Genomic DNA, 23,528 nt, shown 5'->3' with positions numbered 1-23,528 from the left:
TACAAGTGAAATTCAAGAAAAGAAAACAGAGTACAACAAGTGTATGAACTTAGAAGAAGAATGACTGGTAAAAGTTTGTAAAAACATGCACATAACTTGTTGCACCTCTGTCAGTATTCATAAGAGTTCAGCCGAGAGCCGTACGGTAGGTAAGTCACGAGTGATCATGAGTCACTAAGCAGACTGTACTGGATGCAGTATATCTTACCGTGCTTTAGGAGGTTCTGCTTCAAACTTAACTTGTTTACTGAGCTCCCGTTCATTACAAGTTCATTTTAGCCTTATCTCTATTTTCTTCCTTCTTCTAGTTTGAGGAAACTGCAGACAACTGATTTCACATTCCCATTGAGACTCAAGGGACCTCTAGGAGCTAAAGATTAAACTACCAAGTAGAAAAAAAATAAACCTCACAGACACCTAAGTGTCCACAAGAGCTGTCACTTTCTCAGCGTCCCCACCTCTGGTTCCAAGAGCAGTAGCAAGCCTTGGAAGCTAGTAGCTTCCACTGTCACCATGAATTCCTAATTCTCATGGCACATAGGTCAGACGGATGACCTTCAGGCTAAAAGCAGCAGTGATCAAAATGCTACAATCTGTAGAGGACTATAAATAACTTGTGAAAAGTTCTTTAAACAGTGACCAAAAAAAATAAAAAACAAACTTCAGAGTACAACTAAGTTCTATTACATGATGTTATTTCTTGAGTGTACTCATTTTTTTTAAAATCACTCCGGAAAAAACGCCACTCTTCTGTGGTCATCCACCACTGACAATGCAATAAAAATAATTTGGACGCACCGGCCTACTACTCGGACTCTGTCATTAATTACAGTGCATCTCATATACAACATCTCACTACTAGGTTTCTGTGATGCCACGACTCAGACAGAATATGCCTTACTTTTCAACCCCAGACCCAACATTATATATACATTGTTGACTTTATGTGAATACATGTGAAATTGTGTTTTTGATACGAATTCAATGAGCTAAATTAAAAAAAAAAAAAATCAATAAGTCTAAAATTTAAAAAAAATCATGATTTTTGACACCTACTGCTTAGATGATTGAAAAATAATAAAATGTTCCTAAACTTAAGAGTATTCTCAGCATAATACATTCAGAAATATCCATAGTATCTGAAATAAGCGATGTGTATCCACTATTCTAACTATTCATTAGTATCAAAATGCCTCTTCCCAAGCAGCTCACAGAAAATTACCATTTCTTCATCTGTTGCTTTATTTAAAGCACAATCGTCTCCTTCACACGTTCTCCAGGTCCAGCACAACCCTTTCCACAGTCACAACAAAAAGTCTTACTGTAATGGATCGATCAGCATAAATTTAACAAACCAAAAGGAGGGCGATACTTCAATTTTAGGACTTAGGCAAACGGAAAGCCTCGAAGCTACAAACCAAATCCAGCTTATTAATGATGTAATGCCTGTGACCTGCATGTTCCCAAACCTTGACTTTTGATCAGCACCTAAACCGATCCCTTTCAAAACTAAATCATTTCTACAAGGAAATATATATGCTCTGCTTTTGATCAAAGTGAAACAAAGAGCGAAAATGGAATTCAAGGTTTTTTGATGCTAAACATCCTTATACTAACTACTATGTATTTCGGTGTTTATTTTACTTCACTTTGCAGCATTCCAATTCAGCCACTAACGTATGCGAACCGTTTGGGTTTCAGAATTTGAAAGCTAGCAGTAAAATAAGAACCACAGAAAGAATTGCACTGCAATATGCTGCCTCGGAAGAAGGCACAACTTCAAGTTGGATTAAAAAAAGTGTAGCTATGAATGTACATGGGGATAACAGATGTTCCTGTGGTCTCTTTTTCCTTCAGTCTGTAGCGTATCATTTTTCTAAACCTATTTTTATATAGACATTTGATGTAACAGTGAAAAATGTATACGCTTTTTCCCCATTTCCAAAAATACCTTGTTTTAAAGACCACACTGGAGTCGTGCACCAGAGCAGTACCGATTACACAATCTTACTTCTAAAAATATTACCAAGTGAGCTCTACTGGGAGGCTACAAACGAGATGATTTTAGGCATGGAACTGCCTCTGCCAGTTCTACACAAGAAGAAAGTTTATTAGAAGGAAAAAGTGCAGAAGGAAATTAGAAGGAAAAACATTATGTCATTTTGTTGAAATGACAAATGAAAAATTATTTACAGACTTGTATATCTTCCAAAGCAGAGATCAGCAAAAGAAAAAACAGGTAAGCCAGTTTTAAGTTCTAATCTCTCATTTATGTGAAATTATTCAACAACTTTACTTCTACTACAGTCACACTTTTATTTCTTGTTTGTTAAACCTAAAGAAAGAACGAAACATTTTGCCTTTATTTTTGATATCATCATTAAAAAATTTAAAATATTGAGACGCACTGAAAACTAACAGAAAAGTATGTTGAGTATTAGGTGAGACTTGATTAGAAGAAATTGAATTCTTTGAAAAAATTAGCATTCTTTGAAGGCTTGCCTGAAGATCCTTCCTCTTAGATTCAAGCATTAACCTAGACCCATATGGCCATCGGTTCTTTTGCATATATAAATAAAACTTTGCTGTATAGGAATACAATAAATTAGTACATTTTGTGAAGGAATTCTGCTATGCAATGATCCTTTAAGTTTCTGTAGCATCTTATGCATAATTTTTGTGTCCTCATCCCATTTTTCTCTCCATCACATGTCTTAATGGCTATTAGGATTATTGTGAGGATCTTGTCAAGTCTGCAGTTAGTAATCACACTGAATGCAAAACAAAACAGCAAAATCTGTTCAACTGTGAAGGCAACTTCAAATTCATCTGTTCAGCTGGGGATCTGCAGACACACTTGTATATCAGACAGTTTTATGCTTACACAAGCACACACCACAAGTCCTCTCTCACACCATGTTGCAGTAAAAGCACTAATTTGATATGACAGAAAAGTAACAGTTGCCCAGCACTCAGCGATTAATCATGGTATTCAATAATCAATGAACAAAGATAAAATTCATCCTACCCTTAAGTTTTCATAAGCTTTCCTGGCTGGAGTTAAAGACAACTCCCACACACTTCACCAAAGAAACCAAACAAAACAAATATGCCTTCTTCATGTTTTAGTTACAGTGGGACACAAAGTAAGAGTTTAAGAACTCCCAAACCAGAAATAAACAAAACATACACAACCTAAAAGCATATGGACATACTTCACTATCATCTGGTCTTAGTAAAATAAACTATAATTTAGAGCATGTATTAAAAATTGTATTTTTCACTGCTCTACCAAGTATTATTTATTCATATATGGGTGAGGCTCTACTACTCATAAAGGCTATAATTTTGTGAAATAAGGTAGCCACCAGCCCAATTTCAACATCAGCTTCAAGAAAAAAAAGCTGTTAAGTCCCCTCTTCCCCCCCCCCAGTATTCTGCAGAGAAAGCACTCAAAGCTGTAATGCTCCTGCAACAGATTTCGCAACACTCAAGACTTTGTGCTCTAAAATAACCTTTCTTTTTGAACTATGAGTAGTTTATTAAGAGCCTCTTATCAAACCTTGCCTTCTTTAATCCCAACTGAGACCATTTCAAAGAAACATTCTTTATTAACCAGCTAGAAGTATGCCAAATAAGCTGAAAACAAAATCCAAACAAAAAGGCAAATAATTACTATGCCTAGCACAGTCAAAAGTAGTTGAGAAAACCTAGACATCCACTCCGTTTCCAACTACACCCATACTCCTTTTCAAGGCTGCCAATGCTCTCTCAAACAGAAGATAATGTCTAAACCGAAGCTATTAATTGACATTAATAATACAATGCTCAAACCTCACAGCACAGGATCCTCTTTCACTCCCAAAGGCGCCTTCATCATTGACTATCAGCTGATCACTTCAACCTTTCCCAGCAATGCTCCTCTAATCTCCTTGCTAAGGATCTATCTGGACCTTCTTCATTGTCCTTTCTGGCTCACCAGCTCAGAGGAGGGATGAAAGTTCTTTGATTCATCCTGCAGCTCACTCCAGCCTGCCAATTTAAGCACTTCAGTGTTTAAGAAGCCAGGATACAAACTCTTCTCCACCCTTTGGCCTCTAAATCCAGTTTCTCAAAGATAAAAATGAGCAAATGGAGCCACCTGCTGCATTCCAACTTCAGCTTTTCTACAGCTCTATGGCCTAGGAGTAACCACACTCACAACTCTAACATTTCTGAAAACTTCTACTCCCACATAATTTTCTTCCCTAGGATTGCTCCCCGGGTGCATTGCTAGTAAACTGCTTCCTGTATTTATTGGCCTGATCCACACTCAAATATAATGAGAGGCACCTGATCACCAAAGTTCTATTAAAGAGGACAAGAAAGTGCCTAAAACACTTATTTAAAATCAGGTGAGAAGAATGCAACACTTACCTCAAACGTATATTTTTCTCTGTTGTTAAAGAGCATTAATATCGTCATCTGGAAAGTGGAGACTTGTAATATGTGCTTCCGTGTATTTGAGCCAGTTACCTGGGCACCTCCTACGCCAACCTCTGAGCCATCTTCCTATTTTAAAATTACAAAACTACTATTAGATTATTCTCCACTGCAAAATATTTTACCTCAGCAAGATGAAAGTTATATGATGAAATATTTATCTAGGAGATCAGTCTACACAAGTGATAGAATAGCATACGCCTGGTGGCATAAACAGAACGTCTCTGCAGTAGCTGTCTTAGAATCACAGGGTGACTGAGGTTGGAGGCACCTCTGTAGGTCCCACAGTCTAGATGACCTGGCTTTGAGTGGTGTCTGGAGTAGGATGCTCAGGGCTGTGTCCAGTCAACTACTAAGCATCTCCAACGACAGAGGCTCCACCACCTCTCCAGCCCCTGTTCCACTACTTGCCCACCCTCCAGTTTTCTTACTCTTACCTTTATCAAATTATTTATCCTACAGTAATACAATTTTAATAACCTCACGAATGCTCATTATTAATATTTTGTGTTATAAGATTTTGTTTTCATTTCGCATTGCCTTCTACGTTCCCAAGCATCGTGCCATTACTACCTCTAGCTTAGCATTTTAGAACTGGTCTAAATCACTAGCAAATAGTTTTCTTGTATACATAAACATTAAGCATTGTACTTCTATACACTCAACTAAGATCCTCATGTAGACAACATTTTTTTTCAAACATTGCTAACACGCTGCATAGGAAAAGCAAGCAAAATTTGGCTTAACAACACTTTTTCACATTAACAAAAATTACTGTCAAGAGAAACAAGTTTCATTTAACTTTTGACTGACTAACAGTCAAAAAACCCCACAACACTCAAACCATTCAGGTCCCTTCAAGATCAAAATTACTACTTTTCTACAAGGTAACAAAGAGATGATGCTGAGTGATGCATTCAAATTAGATTTAGAGGGAGAAAGAGAGTCAAACAAAAAACTGCTACAAAGAAAGATTCAGATTATAAAGCCAATGGAAGGCATCTTATTCTTATATAATCAATGGGTAAAGCTTTTATTTTACAGAATTCTGAAGCAATTACAAACGTGCATTTGCTTACTTTTTAAAAAAGATACAATGTTTTCACAAACTTGATTGAATCTTTACCTTTTTAACAGGCCCGTAGAAAGTGGCATTGAGATCTGCAGAACCCATATGATGCTGGAGTGTCAGCTGTCGCCCACTATGTTTGGCTAAATAAAATCTGTAATATAATTGAATTGAAAACAGATACAAAATGTGAACCATGTATTAAGAGGAAATAGCTTTAAAACAGTTACAGAGACTTTTCGTAGCCATTAAGGACACTAAGAAATTTCTAATTTTTTTTTTTTCAAAATATTAACTCTTGTTAGAGTTCTAATTAAAAGCTCCTGACAACTCAAGCCTCGATGTGACCATTGCATTCTCTAATTTTTCGCATGAACTGAAGAGCAGTATCTAGCATGTCTTTAATGGTAAAACATATCTGTAAGTTAAGTTTAGAAAGTTTCTTCTTAAAAACTCTACCTAAATCTGTTTTAATACATACCTTCTAAATATTTCAAAAGCATGTCTGGGAGCCGGAGGGATGTTGCACTTTGGTGTGGCTGACTGAGTAGGCCAGTAACCTGTTGTGAGGACCCGCACTGTAAGATCAACACCACCTAATGAGACCTAAGGACAATTGGAAGAAAACATCCACTATTTTAAAATGGGATCGCATTTCACTATTTTTCTATATCAGTGTAGAATGTATAGAATTTTCACAGATTAAGAACAAAATAGACATATATCTATAAAATTATTTTCACAGAGCCAGACAAATTGACTTATCGCTATTGAAGTAGGTAGTACAGCAAAAATCCTCCCCATTATTCCCCTCTGGCATTTAAGAGTGTACCGAATTTAACAAAATAAATTCTTAACCAAGAATGAAATGTCCGTGATCATAAACAGAACTCACAATACATGCAACAATTCTTTTCTAAACAGGTTTTCGAGTACGTACAGTAAAGCCAGGTTGCTAAACGTATCAGTTTCAAAATAACTGTTTAAAAATTTACTCTCTGGAAGCAGAAAGTAAGTACTGAATATCTAACATTAAACCATAGGGAGCTTTTCCTGCAATTTACTTCTGGACTGCAATGTAAACAGTTACTCACTTCTACACACACAACCTAGCCACTAAGGACAGCCATCACCATAAATACTCAGCGCTGGTTAGGAAACATCCTACAACTGAAGTGCCGATCTGTGAAGCAGTTCTGTAGGTAGGTGATAAACATCTGGCTACCACTGAGGCATAATCCTCACTAGTTATCTCAACCAAGCTGAATATTACTAAACTTAAAACTGACTACTTTCAGCTCGAGGAGTTATAACTAATACCTTCAAATAACACACATTACGGACAAGAAAAACTAAAACATACAATATCCAACTTGTTATAAACCTACTACATAGAAATAGAGCACATTATATTTTAGAAGGTCAAAAACTGTCATACGAACTCAGAAACTTCCACTATTAAATAGCAGAGTAGCGTTTTCATGCACTATGGAAGAGTTTATGTATTGTGTGTGTTAAATGCCTGTGTGTATCAACAAACTTGTGCCTAGGAAACTCATGAAAAAGTTAAACAAACCAGTGAGAGACTACTCATACAGAAATCCCTTTGATTGGATTTCATTAAGGTTTAAGAGGAACAATTTGCAAAAGTATGTAAAGACCCATATAAAGGTTGTTCTGTAGTCAATATTATTGCCATACTTCTAATTTTGCATCACCAATGTCTTGAGGCTCACAAGAGAAATTCAAACAGCCACTTAAGACAAAGAAAACTAGTTTATCTGCGAATCACCTAAAAAAAACCCCAAAACCTCGTTTTCTCCCTCCAGCCAAAGCACAGGGAAAGGCCATCAACGCAGCTAGAAAGATACAGAAAATATCTTTATATGGAACTGAAACATCTTAGTTGAGATGGCAACCATTTCCCAAGTTTTTTTTTGGTCTTAGCCAGACCAGAACACAGCATTCATTTAGAATGCCTCACATCATATGTTATACAGAACACTGAGCAGTTTGTGCCTTGAAAAAGTTTTGGAAGCACTGTATTTTACAAGATGTCTTTGCAGCATAAAAATGGTATGAACTAATGGGAAATGCCTTGAAGTGATCTAATCTTTCCAAAACTCCAACAAAGTGAAGTTTCAGGATCACTGTTGTAGAAATTACTCATAATCTATTAGATTGAACTTTCCCAAGAGCTGACCTTTCCACTTACTGATAGCAAACCAATCATCATCTACACAGTCCTTGGCACTACCTATAGATACAGGATCCAGCAGAAGACTTTGCAGGTAGGATTATTTAGAGAAGAGAAGATGCCTGTCTCGTCTAGGAGGCACCATACAGATTCAAGGTACGCAAATTGTTTAAAAAGGAGTAGAATGGACTATTTCATATAAAACACAGTACCACCAGCAAGTTAACAGTAACATAAAAAAAAACCAAAAATCTTCCTTCTTGTATTTCCTCTTAAATATTATTCACACTAATAGAAATATATACACTTCCATCACAAATAAGTACTCCAGAAAATTAATTAAAAGGCCACGAATAGGCTGATCAAAAGGCAATCATCAGGCAAACTGCTTGTCCCTTGACAAGAAAAAGATGCAGTTTCAAATACGGCCTAGCAGAATATCTGTTAATGTTTTAAATTCATCTCATTAGCTGTAGCTAAAAAGAAGACAGAGACGTTATTTATTAACTCAGTTAATGTAAAACTGCCACATAAAGCACATGAATCTAACATAAAACACCCTCATGTACAAGTGCCACACACTACCTAAAAATGCTACTCAAAACTTTTTCTTGAAACTAGTATTTCAAGTATTCTAGAAGGAAAACACGATTAGCCTCTAAAGAAAAAAAACACAGTAGCAAAGCTGCTTGTCCACAAGCACCTTTATATCCATATGTGCCTCTACAACCTTTGTGAAACCACTTTGGGAACATCCCGTTCTTTCAGTCTGATGATTCACAGCACGCTGACGAGGAAGATTTCAGCCAGCTGCTTCAAGACAGCAAAGATTTCAGATCACTGTGCACAACCAGGGACATCGGACTGAGTACATCCACGAACAGGTTCCTGGCATTCGGGTTTCCCCAACTGATTCAAACATGCTTGATATACAGCCTTACTTACCTGCAGACAGGGACCTGTTTGGCTGTTTACTATATGTTATTAAGCGCTACTGAGTATCAGTATAGTAAAGAAAATGCTTAGCGCAAGTAAACTGATGCCTCAACACAGAAGCAGTCTCCCCATGATGCAATATTCCAGAGGTCCCCTTTTACAACAAGGTGTAATATTTCTTGATTGAACAATTAACTCCACATTTGGCCATTTGAAGGAAACGGTAGTTCTGCTTTTAATAAAGGCATTAACTGCATCAGGAAAGTTAAATATGAGATGGTGCATTTGTCAAATACCTACAGCATGCAATATTTTTCTTGCTGTAAATGTGAAATATGGGTCACAACGAAAATTCCCTTTAAAGAATGAGGAAGGGAAGATTGTGCTGGTGACACGGCGTTTCTGAAAGGCGGGCGAGAGCGGGCAGCCGGCCCCGGGAGCACGGCACAGCTGGGCGGGGGGGGGGGGGGGGGCGGGCACAGCTGGGGGGGCACAGCTGGGGGAGCACAGCTGGGCGCCGCCCGCCCCCTGCCGGCCGCCCGCGGGCAGAGGCGCTGAGCTGCGCGGCGCCCGGCAGCGGGTGTGCAGCTGGGCGGCTGCGGCACAGCCCGGCCAGAAGAACGTGGATACAACACAAGTTGAAACAGGATTTTATGGAACGAAACCAGCACTGCTCAAGCTGTGGATCAGGCTTCGAACTGACTTTTTGTATTTCGGGAAACACTATTAAAAGTTAGTAAGATGAAAAACACAGGAAAGAGAAATATAATTGGAGGATGCTAACAACGTCCTTCTTTCCACATGCATATACTAACAAACTAAAATCCACAAGCCTTCATAAAGGTCTAGGGTTTGTACTGAAGTACAAGGACAAGCACGCAGACCCCCACGCTCTTACCCCAGTCGCCTGAAGATGTTGCCTGAACTCATCCATCGTCGTGTTTGAGATGCTCATGTCCCTGAACATTCCTTCCAGTTTAGATGTGAACTGACATCCACATTCAGTCTAAAATACACAAAATAACTTGTTGTGCCAGCACTATGAAAACAGAGCTTCTGCTATGTGAACTGCAAGACTAAGAGTTAGTTTATAAACGTCTCATTAAAATGGTATTCCTGTGTATTTGGTTACAGAGATTCCCATTTGCATTACCTTCAGAACTTAAAAAGTTTCTTATTTCATATAAGGAATTAACCCTAAACATATCAAAACTTGCTTTCCTTTTTTCCATTATTGTATTTTCGGTTTCTTTTTAGCTTCCTATCTCATCTTACAAAACAATAAGAAAAATCTGTGAAAGCTTATCAGACCAAGGCATACGCTCGCTTTTTAGCATGATACTGTAAAGCGTAATAAAAAACTTTATTTGTATCAGACCCTCCCTCCTCCCCCCATTGTTGACCTTTTGAGAATCAGGGACATATGCAAATATAGATGTGCACAAACACATGCATTTCCATTGCACATACAGCACTTTTGCCTATTTCTAACACATACTTTGACACATATGGTAAAGGCCAGCATGTTAGCTTCAGCATCCTAATCACTGTGCAAAGACATTAATCAGTGGACCAGAGCTGCACTCTTTTCTCATTCGTCTTGCAAATGTATGACCTGTGCCTTCTAAACCACCAGGCTAGAAGAGGTAGAGAGGTAATTGGGAAGGAATTAATACTGATGATTTGAAATGAATACCGATAATTTTGAGAAATCTGATGCAAACAGGCTTCGCTCACTAATAGAATATGAAGGTCAAAAATGAGGATCAGTGAAGTTTGATTTTAGGAACAAATCACTCTGGTTCAGAAGTTCCCTAGCCATTTACCATGCCACTTAGCAAAAAGTTGCATTAGAACTTGCTTCAAGGACTGCTCACCCTTAGGGTTTACTTTCTTCTTCATCTCTTGGGGTATTTAATCAGTCAATTGAACCAACTAAGGAAAGCGTGTTTTCAGTCACTATGAAGATTTTTTTTTTTTTAATCTATCTCAAACTACTTAATCAAAATGGAATTGATCATTATCACCAGCCTCCAGATGGAGGCAACTAAGGAACAACAACACATGCAATAAAAAACTCTACTGTGAATAACAGAAAATCTAGGATAAAACAGTCTTGGCTTCAAATCCCATCGCTAGATAACAGGAGTTGTCCTCATATTGAGAAAGTCTTAACAATTTTCTTTTTCTTAGAAAAAAGAATAATTTTGTTTTCTAGATTGCTCTCTCATCACAGTTGCTTGCCAGTGTTTCCTTCCTTTTATTTCCACAAAATTATTCAGAAAAGAATATTTTCTGTTGGGGCTTTAAGATCAAATCTGTATTTAACAGCAATCAAGTTGTATGTTATCTGTACATCCCTTTTTACCCCTTATGAAAAAAATGAACTAAAAGTATACAGATGCTGTCTTACCTTTAATTTAGATATCATATTTTTTTCAGAGTCATCTGAAACACTCTTGTTTGTGAGAAGTCTTCTTGCCAAGTGCTGCTTGTAATAGCGTTCAAAAACATCTTTCTCTTGCATAAACCTAAATAAAACCATTGCCTTATCCAATATAGTTTCTACTTCTTGCTCAGTTAGCTGTAAAAGAAATAATTTGCTAGTTTTAACCTTCCAGCACAAGCGTCTTATACAACCTAAATACTTAGATGTAATTCACAGCAAACATATGGTCTAACAGGAGCCTAAAAAGAAGCCAACAAAACTGGTCCAACACACGAATGACAGAGCCAACCAACACTGCACAAACTCAATACAGCAAAGAAAGAAAACAGATCTAAAAGGGAGGGAAAAGCAATTGAGAGGGTGAAGGGAGAAAATGGTAGGTAGAATGCCTAGTAAACATAGTAAAGTTCCTGGGTAATTTTGAAGTATTTAAAAAAAAAAAGCACAGATAGAACCCAGTATTAGGAATATGAAAAATTAGCTTGGAATGAAAACTTTTGAATGTTAAGACTTGTTTTGCAAAGCCTGCCTAGAGCCACAACAAATAAGATGATTACTTATTTTATAAATAAATAGAATTTACTATTTGATTGCCAAAGCATAAGATGCATGCAATAATATTTAGCTTTATTCAAGCCACTGAAGCCTCAGCTGAACTATCCTGCCCAGTGCCAGGTGCTGTACCTCAAGAAATTTCATGAAAGAAGCTATGAGGTAAGACTGAAAGAAAACAACTGTATTTAAGGTAGAAGAGACAGATATGTAACAGTCCTCTGCTATATAGAAGCAGGAAAAAGCAGCAAACTGGTTCCCCTACTCAGGTGAATTAATATTCAAAAGAAATTACTAAATATTGAGAATAACTGCCGAACTATAAAGATATTTAAGGAGCTGATATTTAACATTTTAAAGGAAGGGAGCTGCAGAATTTACTACAACCTTTTTTTTTTGAGGGTGTATCTGCCAGAAGTAATCCAAGTATACTGCTTCAGAGATGGGGGAAAACCCTCAAAACATCTTGAAATCTCCTTGTGCCTTATATTACTAGAAGTTTAGATCTAAAGTGTTACGAGCTCAGATGTGTTACATATACTTTTTTTAAAGGCAGGATTGACATTTATCTTAATATAAAAATCATTCTTGGAAAAGTAGTTTAGTTTAATCTGACACAAGTTAACAAAGAGAATTTCAGTTTAAGTTATACTTACTCCCTTAACTCCCTTTTTCAGCTTATCATCAATAAATAATGAGAGGTACTCTGGAGACCTAGAGTTGAGGTTGAGGAAGTACTCAAAGTCACCCGCAATAGTCTGTTTGAAGAGTCGATCATTATTGAAAGATTCTTGAAGAAAGCGGTCAAACCTACTCTTCAAGTCCAGTAAACCCTTAAAAAAAAAAAGAAAAACAAACAAAAACCAATTTTCATTAATTTGAAGCTCCAGGCTGTAAAACAGTAATAACAGATGAAATTGTAGTGAAGACCGCGTCTACAATCAGAGATTCTGCAAAGCTCTCTCTGTTTGGCATTGTTAAAGAGTATCCAAAATTTCATTTCCATTTTTAAATACCTATAGCTGCCATAAATCTCTTATGGAAGCAATTTTCAGATAAACTGGCTAAAATGTGTGAAAAACTGATGCAGTTTGCTGTAACAGGCTACTCAATGATTAAGAAAGCTTTTTAATCATCCTTGTTAAACAAGCTGATTTACCATATTTTTAAATCCACAACATAATGAAGGTAGACAGGAGGAGAACACACACTGCAACAACAGGCCATGTCATCTTGTTAGTTGTTGTCCCCCTCCCCGCCCCCCCCCCCCCCCCCCCCAATTTCAACCCAAGGACACGTTTCTGCATTATTTAGTTGCATGCTTCTTACTGATCTTTAAGAGTCACTGCGAATATATGAAAGTTAGAAACAAGCAATAGCTGTGAAGTAATCACAGTGTGAAGTTCACAGGACTGAACTGAACCACTTCCTCTGAGCTAAACCATTAAATTTTTGACACCACTTTTAGGGTTTGCACCAACTTCACCCAGAGTTAAAACAACTAGGTGCAGGAGGAAGCATCTTAATCACCTGAGCACCTTGCAAAGTACATATGATACACACAGGGTTTAGACATAACTAACACAGCAGTCGGGGCAGGGGAACTTCACTCGAGAGTAAAATTTATCATTGATAACTACTGCTTACAAACTTTTCAGGTTAAGTGATCCTGAAGTCCTCGGTTTCTTAAGAAATTATTTATATGTGGTTACTTAAAGAAGCCATTCAAGAATTACTCAAGGAAGTAGCAATGTCTCTTAGGAACTCACCATCTCACTTAAAGGAATGGTCTTTAGACAGGCTAATTAATGCGTATTAGAAATTTTAAATTCAAAGTAAATCCCACTATCTCTCTGTTTACCAAGGTTAGCTTATGCCTCCTCTCCAGGAGTACACCATCTGAACAACCTGGTGTTAAACAGGAGAAACTGTTAGTACCTCAAATTACAACAGCATTTCAACATCTCATCAAATTATTGTAAGAGGTTTTAAATCTAATCCCCTGGCAATGCTTTTGCAATCATCTCGCCAATTATGCTCAGGGTTTGGTGATGTCATGTTGCAGAAGCAGTGCTGGACTATGATGAAGTTTTTTTTCTTGATGGTATAACGTAGCTTCCTTGTCTGCCTTCTTACTACTATTTCAGTTGTTCTTGAAAGACTCAGATGAACGTGGCTGAGATGAGAAGAGTGAGGTGGTTTCTCAATTCACAGGCATTTTTCTCTTGTTCCATTGTGTCAATGGAAGTGGAGGATAAGCCTGTTCGGGGGTTTAGCAGTAATGAAGTATCAATCCCTTGCTTAGGACATCTTCGTGAGATGGTTGGGTACATATAATGAGCTGAGAGCATAAGCTCTGCCAAAGCACATGCAGTAGGGCTGTAAGTCTTCTTCAGCTTCATTACGCTATTCGCCTTTGCAGCAGGAAACATCAATAGCATCTTTACAATTAAGTTTTTAACTCTTTCTCAGTTAAATTTTTTATGATACCCCTTTAGGTTCATCAGGATTTAAAAGCAGTGAAAATTACTTCCAAGTAATCCAGACACTTATTTTCCACATCACTTGCCCCCTGCTTTTTTTTTTTTTTTTTAATCATACCACCACAAAAAATATAACAGCCCTTAATCATTAAACTTAATGAATGTCAAAGGGCATTCTCTCTTCTCTTTAACAATCCTTGGAGAGGTGATTCTTGTCCAAGCTTGGTAAGAAGTTTGCTCAGCATTGCCAGAAAAATCAATAATCCAATCAAAAATGTGTTTAGACTCAAATGGCTTCTTCTAATAGTAACCAGTTCTAGCAGAGTTATTGATTTCAAACAAAACAGTAGAGACGATAATAGACATACAGCATTAAATGTTTCTCATAAAGACCAGACACATGGACTTCAACTACACGTTTAAAAAAAACCCCAAAACATCACGTTTAAGGAATACACACTTTCATAGTAAATATAAAATCTTCCAGTTATAAAAACATTTTCTTAAAGTTCAATGAACTCTAAAGATTTTATGTGCGAATTTAAAACCATCTTCTCAAAGACAATGGGAGAGAATAGATGACAAATGCTCCTGAAGCATATTTGGTGATCTTGATAAATTAATAGTACACAACACTTTAGTGAGAGACGGAGAACAAGAACGAACACTTCTGTCTTTTAACATGCAGAAGTGTTCTGTTTCTCAGGGAGACTGAGAATGAAATCAGTAATTTGTTATGATTTATATACAACACATTCACTTCCCAGTCAGTTAATCTTGCCATGAAATAAACATTGATAGCTAACTTTACATAAAATTAAACAAAACAAACTCTATAAAGCTATTTGCTGGCAGATGTACAACTCACTTGTGGGGGCAAATATCATTCAGGATAATCCAAAAAGTTCCCAGCAGTTGTATAATTAGCTTGAATATGTTGCTTAATAAAAGCAGCTACCAAAAGCACAAAAACCCGAGCGTGTACTTTCCAAGCAACTTAGGTAAGAGTTCTAAACATGTCAGAAAAAAACTGAAAATGTATATTTTAAACAAAATTATAAATGTAGCTTATTAATAATCCCTTCTGAACCAATGTTAAGGTTTACCTTATCCATCACGTAGTTAACTGCTACTCTGGGGAACATGGGAAAGATGGAAGAAAAGGAAGTTAAAATATTTAACTACCTGAATGTAGTCAACTGGATTCTTTCCTTCTCCCTCTTCAGAAACTAGTGCTTTGCCTTGCTCTCTCAGGTATGAGCTCATGCACTCGCACATTGTCTTCAGACCATTTGGCACACGGCTAAACAACTTGTACATGCAAGCAAGGTCTGGAAACAAAAATGAGATATTATGCAGGACACCCTCTGTCTGTTAAACTTCTGTTAGCTCATTCAGTTCATAGCAAAAGATGACAGTAAAAGTTCAGCCCCTTGAGCCACAAAAAGCATCCCATAACAGCTCAGGCACTGGAATCTTCTGATGTCCCCTTTCCTTTACTCCTGACAACATGCTGACTGCAGCAGCCACAAAATTAAAAACAAAGGTTGCATTCAATTATTCTAGATTATCTATAGCATGGAATCCACTATTGCCGATCCCCATGCCAGCAGAAGTTGATACTTGCACTAAATGATAGTGCACTTAAAGCTCGAGTAAGATTATGTTTTCCAGTGGTATTTAAAAATGTGGCTTCCAAGATCATCATCCCAAAAATCAAATACTGTATTAAAAGTTATACAAAAAATCTAAGTTAAATCCAATAGGACAAGACTAATGAGAGGCTTGTTTCTGTATTAAAAGCAAAAACTGGTAAAAATTGAAGTTTCATTCATATTTGTCTTAAAGTCAGCCATACAATTTTACACTGCATTGTTTCATCCATCTAAAATCATGATAAGTGACTTAGCTTAAACATGGCTTTCAAAAAGAGCAATCCATCCTCATATGTTTATGTGAAATCTTATCTTCACAATGCAGCACGCATTTCCTCTCTAGTATTTAACTAAATCAAACCAAGGCCTATGAAACTTCAACTAATTCCTGTATCTTATGAATGCCCTTCAAAATCATTGTATCCTCAGCCTGAAGGCTATCGTAACTGAGTATTAAAGAAAAAAGGTTAAGTATAGTATCATCGCTTTCCTTTTCAATAGAGTAATTCTCTTTTCTTACAGCTAAATTTGCTCACTTTGTCACTCTGACTGTCACCTAGTAATTGTGAAGCTGCTTTAATGAACAAAGGCCATTAATCTAAGCAGCAAGTGTGCTCCCCATTCTCAGGGCTTTAGCATGAGCACCGATTTCTAAATATAGATACTACAATCATTCTCTTCATTATGCTGCTTTAGAAACTTATGTTCTATCTCCTTCCATAGTAACTTTTAGTCATTCTGTCCCACATTAACCTCTACCAAGGAAAACCAAATCCAGCCAAGCCCTTCTTTTTCAACCACTTTGATAAGCTGCTTCCTGTCCTTTAAAAACAAGCAACTGTTTCTGCAACAAAGCCCTCTCCCCAAAAATTGGTCCTGCGATACTTCTATTACATAAGCCATTTACACTAGCACTTTTTAGATAATTGCCTGTGGGCCAAAAAACTTCAATGTATTTTGACAGCTACATACTAGAGGAATGAAAGTAATAAAATGGCTCATGGAAAACAGGTAACAAAGAGCACTACAATAGATTTGCAATTTTCCTAAGAGATACTTGGCTTACCAAAGAAGTACTCGTATCTGATACTAAATAGAAACAAGTTACATGTATGGGCTCTGTTTTAGAAGACCTCTAACAGTCTCTGAAGTAATATTCTCAGATGTTTACAAAACAGAGCCACCAAAGTGTTTTTAGAATTACACAGGAATTCAAACGTTAAGGTCCACTTATCCTATGTTTAAAAATAATAAGCAGTATCATAAGCATTTCTGTCTCCCATATGATGCAGTCTTACCTTCTGTCTTCCCATTTTTCAGCATATGAACTAGCCCAGAGTTCTCCATTTCCACTATAGTTTTCATGTGCTTGGAAATAAGCTCCCTCTCAACAACTTTCACAATTGGTTCTTCTGTTGATTTATCCAGACAATGCATCACCCGTTCTATTTCTTCATTAATTCTAGCTTCTACTTTCTTTATATATACAGAAGCACTGTTTTCAGCTAAAAATTTCTGACTTTCCATCTGTAATGAACGCAAATTAATACTTTAGACTTTTTTTCAAAGGGGAAAAAGGAAACGCACTGGTTATTTCAGATCAGCATTGATAAGCAAGTTCAAAACAAACCCAGCACGTCCAGCACATGAGATCATTATGCCCCCAAGATTTACATACATGCTTAACACAAGATAAAGGTTCTAGTACACTAATTGCATTACATACATAAGGGGGTACATGCAATATGAACATGGTATTTCTGATACTAAAACAACCCAAGCCAACCTAGTTTGCAGCTACCAAGTAGAGTTTCAGCCACAGGTCCAAAGGAAACAGAAGTATGGGGAGAGGGAAGAGGCAAAGATTCCTTTCAAAATACCCGTTTATGGCATATTTTTGAGTCGTGAGGATCAACTCAAAATTAGTGACAATGCTGAGCACATTATTTTGTGTCTAACAGTTTTGATCCATACTGGTCCTCTTTTGGAAGAAAGATTGATTGATTTATTTATTTTTAAAAGGCAGAGCTAAGAAATCAAACCTAAATGAAAGTAATTATTTTTTCTTAATTTTATGTAGTACCAATGAAAAACAGAATGCAATGACTTTTACAAAGGTTGTGCAACATATGCTCCTGATTTTCAAAGAAGTTTGGAGATGAGAGGATATGATAAAACAGTCTCTCCTGCATAAGAATTGGGAGATTGACAAATTATCTTATCTATATATCTTTTAACATATTTCATAATTTCTATCAATTTCCAACAATAGAGGAGCATGATTACACTCCACAACCATTCAGTTGTTTTTTTTTTTTCCTGAAACTATCTCACAAAAAACCTCAGGAAATATCCAAAATGTGTTATTTAGTGGTTGGTCAACAATTGGATAGCCACTTGCATACACTTAATTGCTTGACTCAGCTAATTTTATTACAAAATATAACTCATGAATGTGGAAACCATGAAGGAAACAAAGCTTACTCAAAGGGAGTTTGACAAGTAGTCTCCCCTCTCCATTCTCAGCCTGAAACAGTTTGAACCTTTCATGCTACTGGTATTTCAAAAAGATTGTGGCTGCAACGCAGGGATAGCCTAAGTTACATGAAATAGCCCAAAGCAGGCACAAGATTAGCACGATTACTTTACATGTTATCCTCACCCATATTTCAAAACTATATTCAAATTATAGTTTATTAGTAAGGTTTTTTTCTTATTTCTTTTAATGGAGATGAACACGCTCATCAAATAAGTAGCAATTACTTAAAGTACCACCAATTCTCACACTTCCAAACAGTTTTAACAGCATTCCAAATATGATATTAAAAAACATTGCTGTACCTGAAAAAATTCTGCAGACATCTCCAAAAACGGAGCCTCAAAGTCTTCTTCATAGACTGACCTTCCTTCAAGACCTAGAATCATTAACATCTGGCAAGCATTTCTTATTGCGCCTCTGCCAAAAAGTAAGTTGTTAACAACTTGAGAAATCTACATGCTTGTAAGACAGAGTACACAGCAGAATAACAACTCAGAATATAATATCAACTTAAATAAAATATAGTAATAGAAAGTCCATCCTAACTCTCTTTGGTACTTAACAGGTTTTCAAGAAGATTACGGAAACAACGTTGTTTGCTTCTGTTCTAAACTAAGGAGCTGACAATGGTTATTAAATACTTTAAATACAGTGACAAAGAAGCAGGTCTCAAGTTCTATGGAATTGAAAAACTACTAAGAATATATTTCACATACAAGATTCACATACAAGAAAATAACCAAAAATACTACATCAAAGATGACTGAAACTGCACACATGGGTTGGAAGTGAGCAATTCAAAACAACTGCACAGATGGAAGTTGCTGTGCAAAGTTTGGGGGTTTTGTTTGTTTGTTTGTTTTTGTTTGTTTTTTTTTAAACAACACAAAATGAAAATGTATTGGCAAGTTAAGCATTTGGTTAGGCACAGAAACACATCAATAAAATGTGAAAACAAAAGAACCGCATCCAGGAAAAAATTCCACTCTCTGGCAGTAGGGGACAATACACAGCTGTTGCCAGGGAGTATTTTTCTCTTCATAAATTGTGTGTTGGGCAATCTCAATCACAGAACTGCAGCCAAAGTAGCATGGATTTTACAGATCTCCACACCCAACAGCTGCTCTGAAACTGGAGAAGCACAAGAAAACTTGCAAATTGAAAGTCTGAAGTTACTTCAGCTGCAATATCTGCAGTGTGTGGCACAAAACTCTGCATCCACTAAACTGGCCGGAGAACACGAGGAACAGATTTAAAAGCTCAGAGATGTAACTGAACTATCAAAACACAGATCAAAACACAAGGAAGGGAAGTAGAATTAAAAAAGAAAACTTCAAAAATCATAAAAAAACAGGTACAAGAAGATTAAACAATCTCTCAGTACAGAGGGAATACAGGGTAACAAGAGGCAAAGAATTGTCAAAACTCTGCTTTATAACCAAATGCTCTGGCACAAGGCAGTAATGGGCATATTTAACCAAAGTTTTAATACAAACACAAGATAAACATGGAAAAAATATGTTAACAAGCTTCCCCATGCTAAACCTTAATGGACAAAGAAATATGTTATTGTTGATTATGAAGAAATTTTACTTGTGATCAGAAATACAGCCTTAAGTAATGATTTCTTTGTGTATGTTCTCGATTCACACATAAAAATTGATAAGTGTTATTTACAACAAAAGACAGTCACTTACAAACATCTTACCTGTCTACAACTTCCCCTTTCCTTTCTCTTGCAATCATATCCAGCAGAGTTTGCCGCAGGTGATCCCTAATACACCCATAGCGTACAACTTGATCTCGAAAAATAATCAAGCCTAAATTGTAGACATTCTCCACATTGTTTTGTTGCACATACACACGGTCCTACAACAAAAGCATACACAGCATTAAAGTTTTAAATTCAGTAGACCCATGCTCTTCAAAATTGCAAGAGATTGGTCACATTTCCGCCGTACAGAAATAATCAAATTAATCTCCGCTCCTTTCTTCATAAAAAGAAATTACAAAAACCCTCAAAATTCAAAATCAGTCCCATTTTCTAAAACTTAATTTACACAGAAAGTCTACTTTCTATGTAAGCATGGCATTTATGATTAAAGCATGCCCAAACAAATCTACAGCCTTGCCATATTTTAGTTTGGGGGCAGGGGAATCTCCAAATATTGACAAAATTCATGGCACAATCTGAAAGAGGTTTTATTACCTAGTCACACCCCTTACATCCACCCCTTTTTGTTCTTTAAGAAAAATTAGTTGATTTTTCCCCATATCCCATGCATCTTCCTACCACTCCTTTTAAGCAGGCAGTTCCCCCTCAATATTCAATGAAATTTCCTGAAAAAGCATCATTAGATGAACAGAAAAAAAACTAAAGACAAAATGAGAATAGTTATGATCAGAATGTTTATGGATTGGTATTGCAAAGTGATATTAAGGACTTCTGTTGAACCCCCCCCCCAAAATATCGCTTTCCTTCAACTTCAGCAAATTTCTTGAAACCTTGTTATGTTTCATTAAAATCTCACACATACACACGCCCCTCAAAAAAAAAAAAAAACCAACCAAAAGAAAGGGTAGAGAAGAAAGAGTAATTTTTATGTTTCAATATGGGTTTAAAGTCTATCTCCCTACGCAATCTCAGCCTATAGGAAGGATCAAGCTCCTCAGCTATCCACTAGCCCTATACTACTTACGTTTACAAATCGAGGCTGATCCTCAGAGCAGTATGCCAAATCCGTATAGCCCAAACACCATCACAGTTGACTGAGACACTGCTGAGCAGACACCCTAAGTTTCTTTACTGCTATCTGCAAAAAAGCTCCAAAAATTTGTCTCCCCTTTTCTATTCCTCTCTCCCAACTTACCAACTCTCCAGAAAAGGAAGACTATTAATAAAGTTACTAGCAGACAGAAAATGAGTATATTCACTTAACAATCAGTAGTGCTGTATGGGGTAAGACCATTTAAAACAACATTAAGAACAGAAAAGTAGTGCATTTTTACAAACTATTTCTGAGATGAGAAATGATTATTTTTTTCATTTCTGCCAGGCCATAATCCATTCCTCTAATGTAATAGCTTGGGTAATTATGAAAAATACTGCTTTACTACCATTTAAGCCTCAGGATGATGATATTAGAAAAAGTTAAGAGTTTTGGACTCACTCACAAATCTGATTGTCATAAGGTTTTCTAAAAGTTTACACAGCTGTAACAAAATAGTAAAAAAAATAAACTTCTGTAAAGCATGAAAGTCAATGTTTGAAATTAAGTATAAAGATTAGCTTCTCCACTGGTTCCATCAATTATCTAAAGCACTTTACCACACTCAGAATTGAAGTGTAAAGTTACTCAAACACCTAGAAAACTAATCTATTTAAAAAAAAAACACCATGCTTCAGACTATGGAAAACAGATTAGAAAATTTTAAGTTTATATAAATTCCGCAATTAGAAAAAATCAGAAGGAACAGACACCACATCCTTTAGCATTTCAGCAGCCGAATTTACAAGGCAAAGTTATTCATATACTATTTATATGACAGATTGCCACTTGGTGACCAGAGGAAAGTAAAACGCCACGTTCCACAATTCACGAATGACTTCCCACTCACCCCCTTCAGACAGGCAGCACTTAATCTAAATGAAAAAACAAGACAGGCACCGGTCAGATACGCCTACTCTGTGTCTCTTGAAACAAGCTCAGTTCTGCCTCAAAGCAAAAAGTTTACTAATTGATCTCATGAAGTCAGTTTAGCAACACACAGTGGTCTAGAGCTTTGGAATATGTTATTTTTTTTTTTTGTTTTGTTATTTAGAAACAGGGTTATTTCACTCCCTTATTTACACACTTGCATCAAGAACAGAAGTAAATATGATTCTAAAGTAAGACAATCTTAAAATACACTTTCAAACAGATGGGAGATAAAATTAAAAAGTAGTGTCTAATGTACTATTTAACCTGAGGAGAAAAGAATATGTATATTATTTCCAAAGAATATTCAGGCCTCTGAAGCACAGGCAGCAAGGTATCAAAATGGATTAAAGCCACGGTCCTGACTCATCTGCATAGTTTCTGTCATGGCAGCGCTAAACACTGCCATTATGAAATTAAATCGTAACTGCACTAGAAACTCTTCTCAGTTTAACAGCAACACCTCTTTAGTAAGACAGACCACTTCACAATACCCAAATTAGAGTAGCAGCGTTAATGTTTCTGATACGGGTAACAGACCACTTTTATTGTTTACTGGAAGCTCTCCCAACCTAAAAAAAAAAAAAAAAAAAAAAAAAAAAAAAGTCTTAAGGGACAGGAAACCCCATTTGGGAACAGGTTTGACTGACAAGGCTACACGCTACTGAACAGCAATCGCTTCCCATGGGGAGAAGCGGCAGGTGCTTAAAGGTAAGAGTAACTCTCAGGAGACAAGGGTGGAGTTTCAGACAGTAAATTATTCATAAACTACAACGCTGCTTACACTGCAGAATAATTCTGATCTCAATTAAAGCAAGTTACCTACTGTAAAACATGAACAGCCACATTTTGCCCGTGTCTGCATGGATGCACTACCTGGATAATGTGGCCTTCAGACACTGGTGTGTGTATATACAGCAAGTGTCTTTGATCCTAGTTCTGGAAATAAAAACAACACTTCTCCCTACTACCTTGTGCGTAAGCCATAAGCAACGACAGTCATATGCCCCAAACAAAACTCAGACAGCCAATCTGTCATCAGTGTTGGCCCAAATCAAGACACCAGCTTTGTGCGCTGGACAGGTGAGAAGGGAAGGCTCTGCCCTCTGCAAAACACAGCTATATTCACAAGTGTTTAACTGGCACTACCCATACGCCTGTAACGCAGCCAAGGGGTGACAGCTGCCCTTATGTACCTGAAATCGCTGTAAATGTAGCAAGTGCAAGTAGTAAAGAAGGGACACCTAAGACTCCCGTTTAGCCCAATTTCTGTAAGACGCTCCAAGAATACTCACACTCACGTAGCATGAAGAGAAGACTGAACAACTGCACCTCCACTGCTACTCCGCTACGTACAATAGCTAAATAAAAACTGTCATAGGTACACTTACCTACGCTGTAGCCATAAGCGAGACTGAATTTCAGATACGCCCAAGTGCAGTACATTACTTCACTACTTCAACATGTA

At 36.9% G+C, this 23,528-nt stretch overlaps 1 protein-coding gene across 1 annotated transcript in view; it reads right to left on the bottom strand.

Annotated features, from left to right (window-relative positions):
• CUL3 (cullin 3) overlaps positions 1-23,528 on the bottom strand; it is a 60,364-nt gene that overhangs the window by 4,585 nt on the left and 32,251 nt on the right. The window contains exons 4-13 of the mRNA XM_082487376.1: positions 20,071-20,231; positions 18,665-18,779; positions 17,122-17,350; positions 15,354-15,499; positions 12,342-12,518; positions 11,098-11,268; positions 9,583-9,690; positions 6,033-6,157; positions 5,609-5,705; positions 4,417-4,551 (exon numbers count right to left, since the gene is read on the bottom strand). Of these exons, the coding sequence (XP_082343502.1) occupies positions 4,417-4,551; positions 5,609-5,705; positions 6,033-6,157; positions 9,583-9,690; positions 11,098-11,268; positions 12,342-12,518; positions 15,354-15,499; positions 17,122-17,350; positions 18,665-18,779; positions 20,071-20,231 (1,464 nt within the window). The remainder of the gene's footprint in view (positions 1-4,416; positions 4,552-5,608; positions 5,706-6,032; positions 6,158-9,582; positions 9,691-11,097; positions 11,269-12,341; positions 12,519-15,353; positions 15,500-17,121; positions 17,351-18,664; positions 18,780-20,070; positions 20,232-23,528) is intronic.

This window comes from Vanellus vanellus (genome assembly GCF_965231255.1).
Source record: "Vanellus vanellus genome assembly, chromosome: 8".
NCBI classification, from domain to species: domain Eukaryota; kingdom Metazoa; phylum Chordata; class Aves; order Charadriiformes; family Charadriidae; genus Vanellus; species Vanellus vanellus.
Note: the sequence above shows the minus strand (reverse complement) of the source record. Positions and strands in the feature narration are given on the sequence as shown.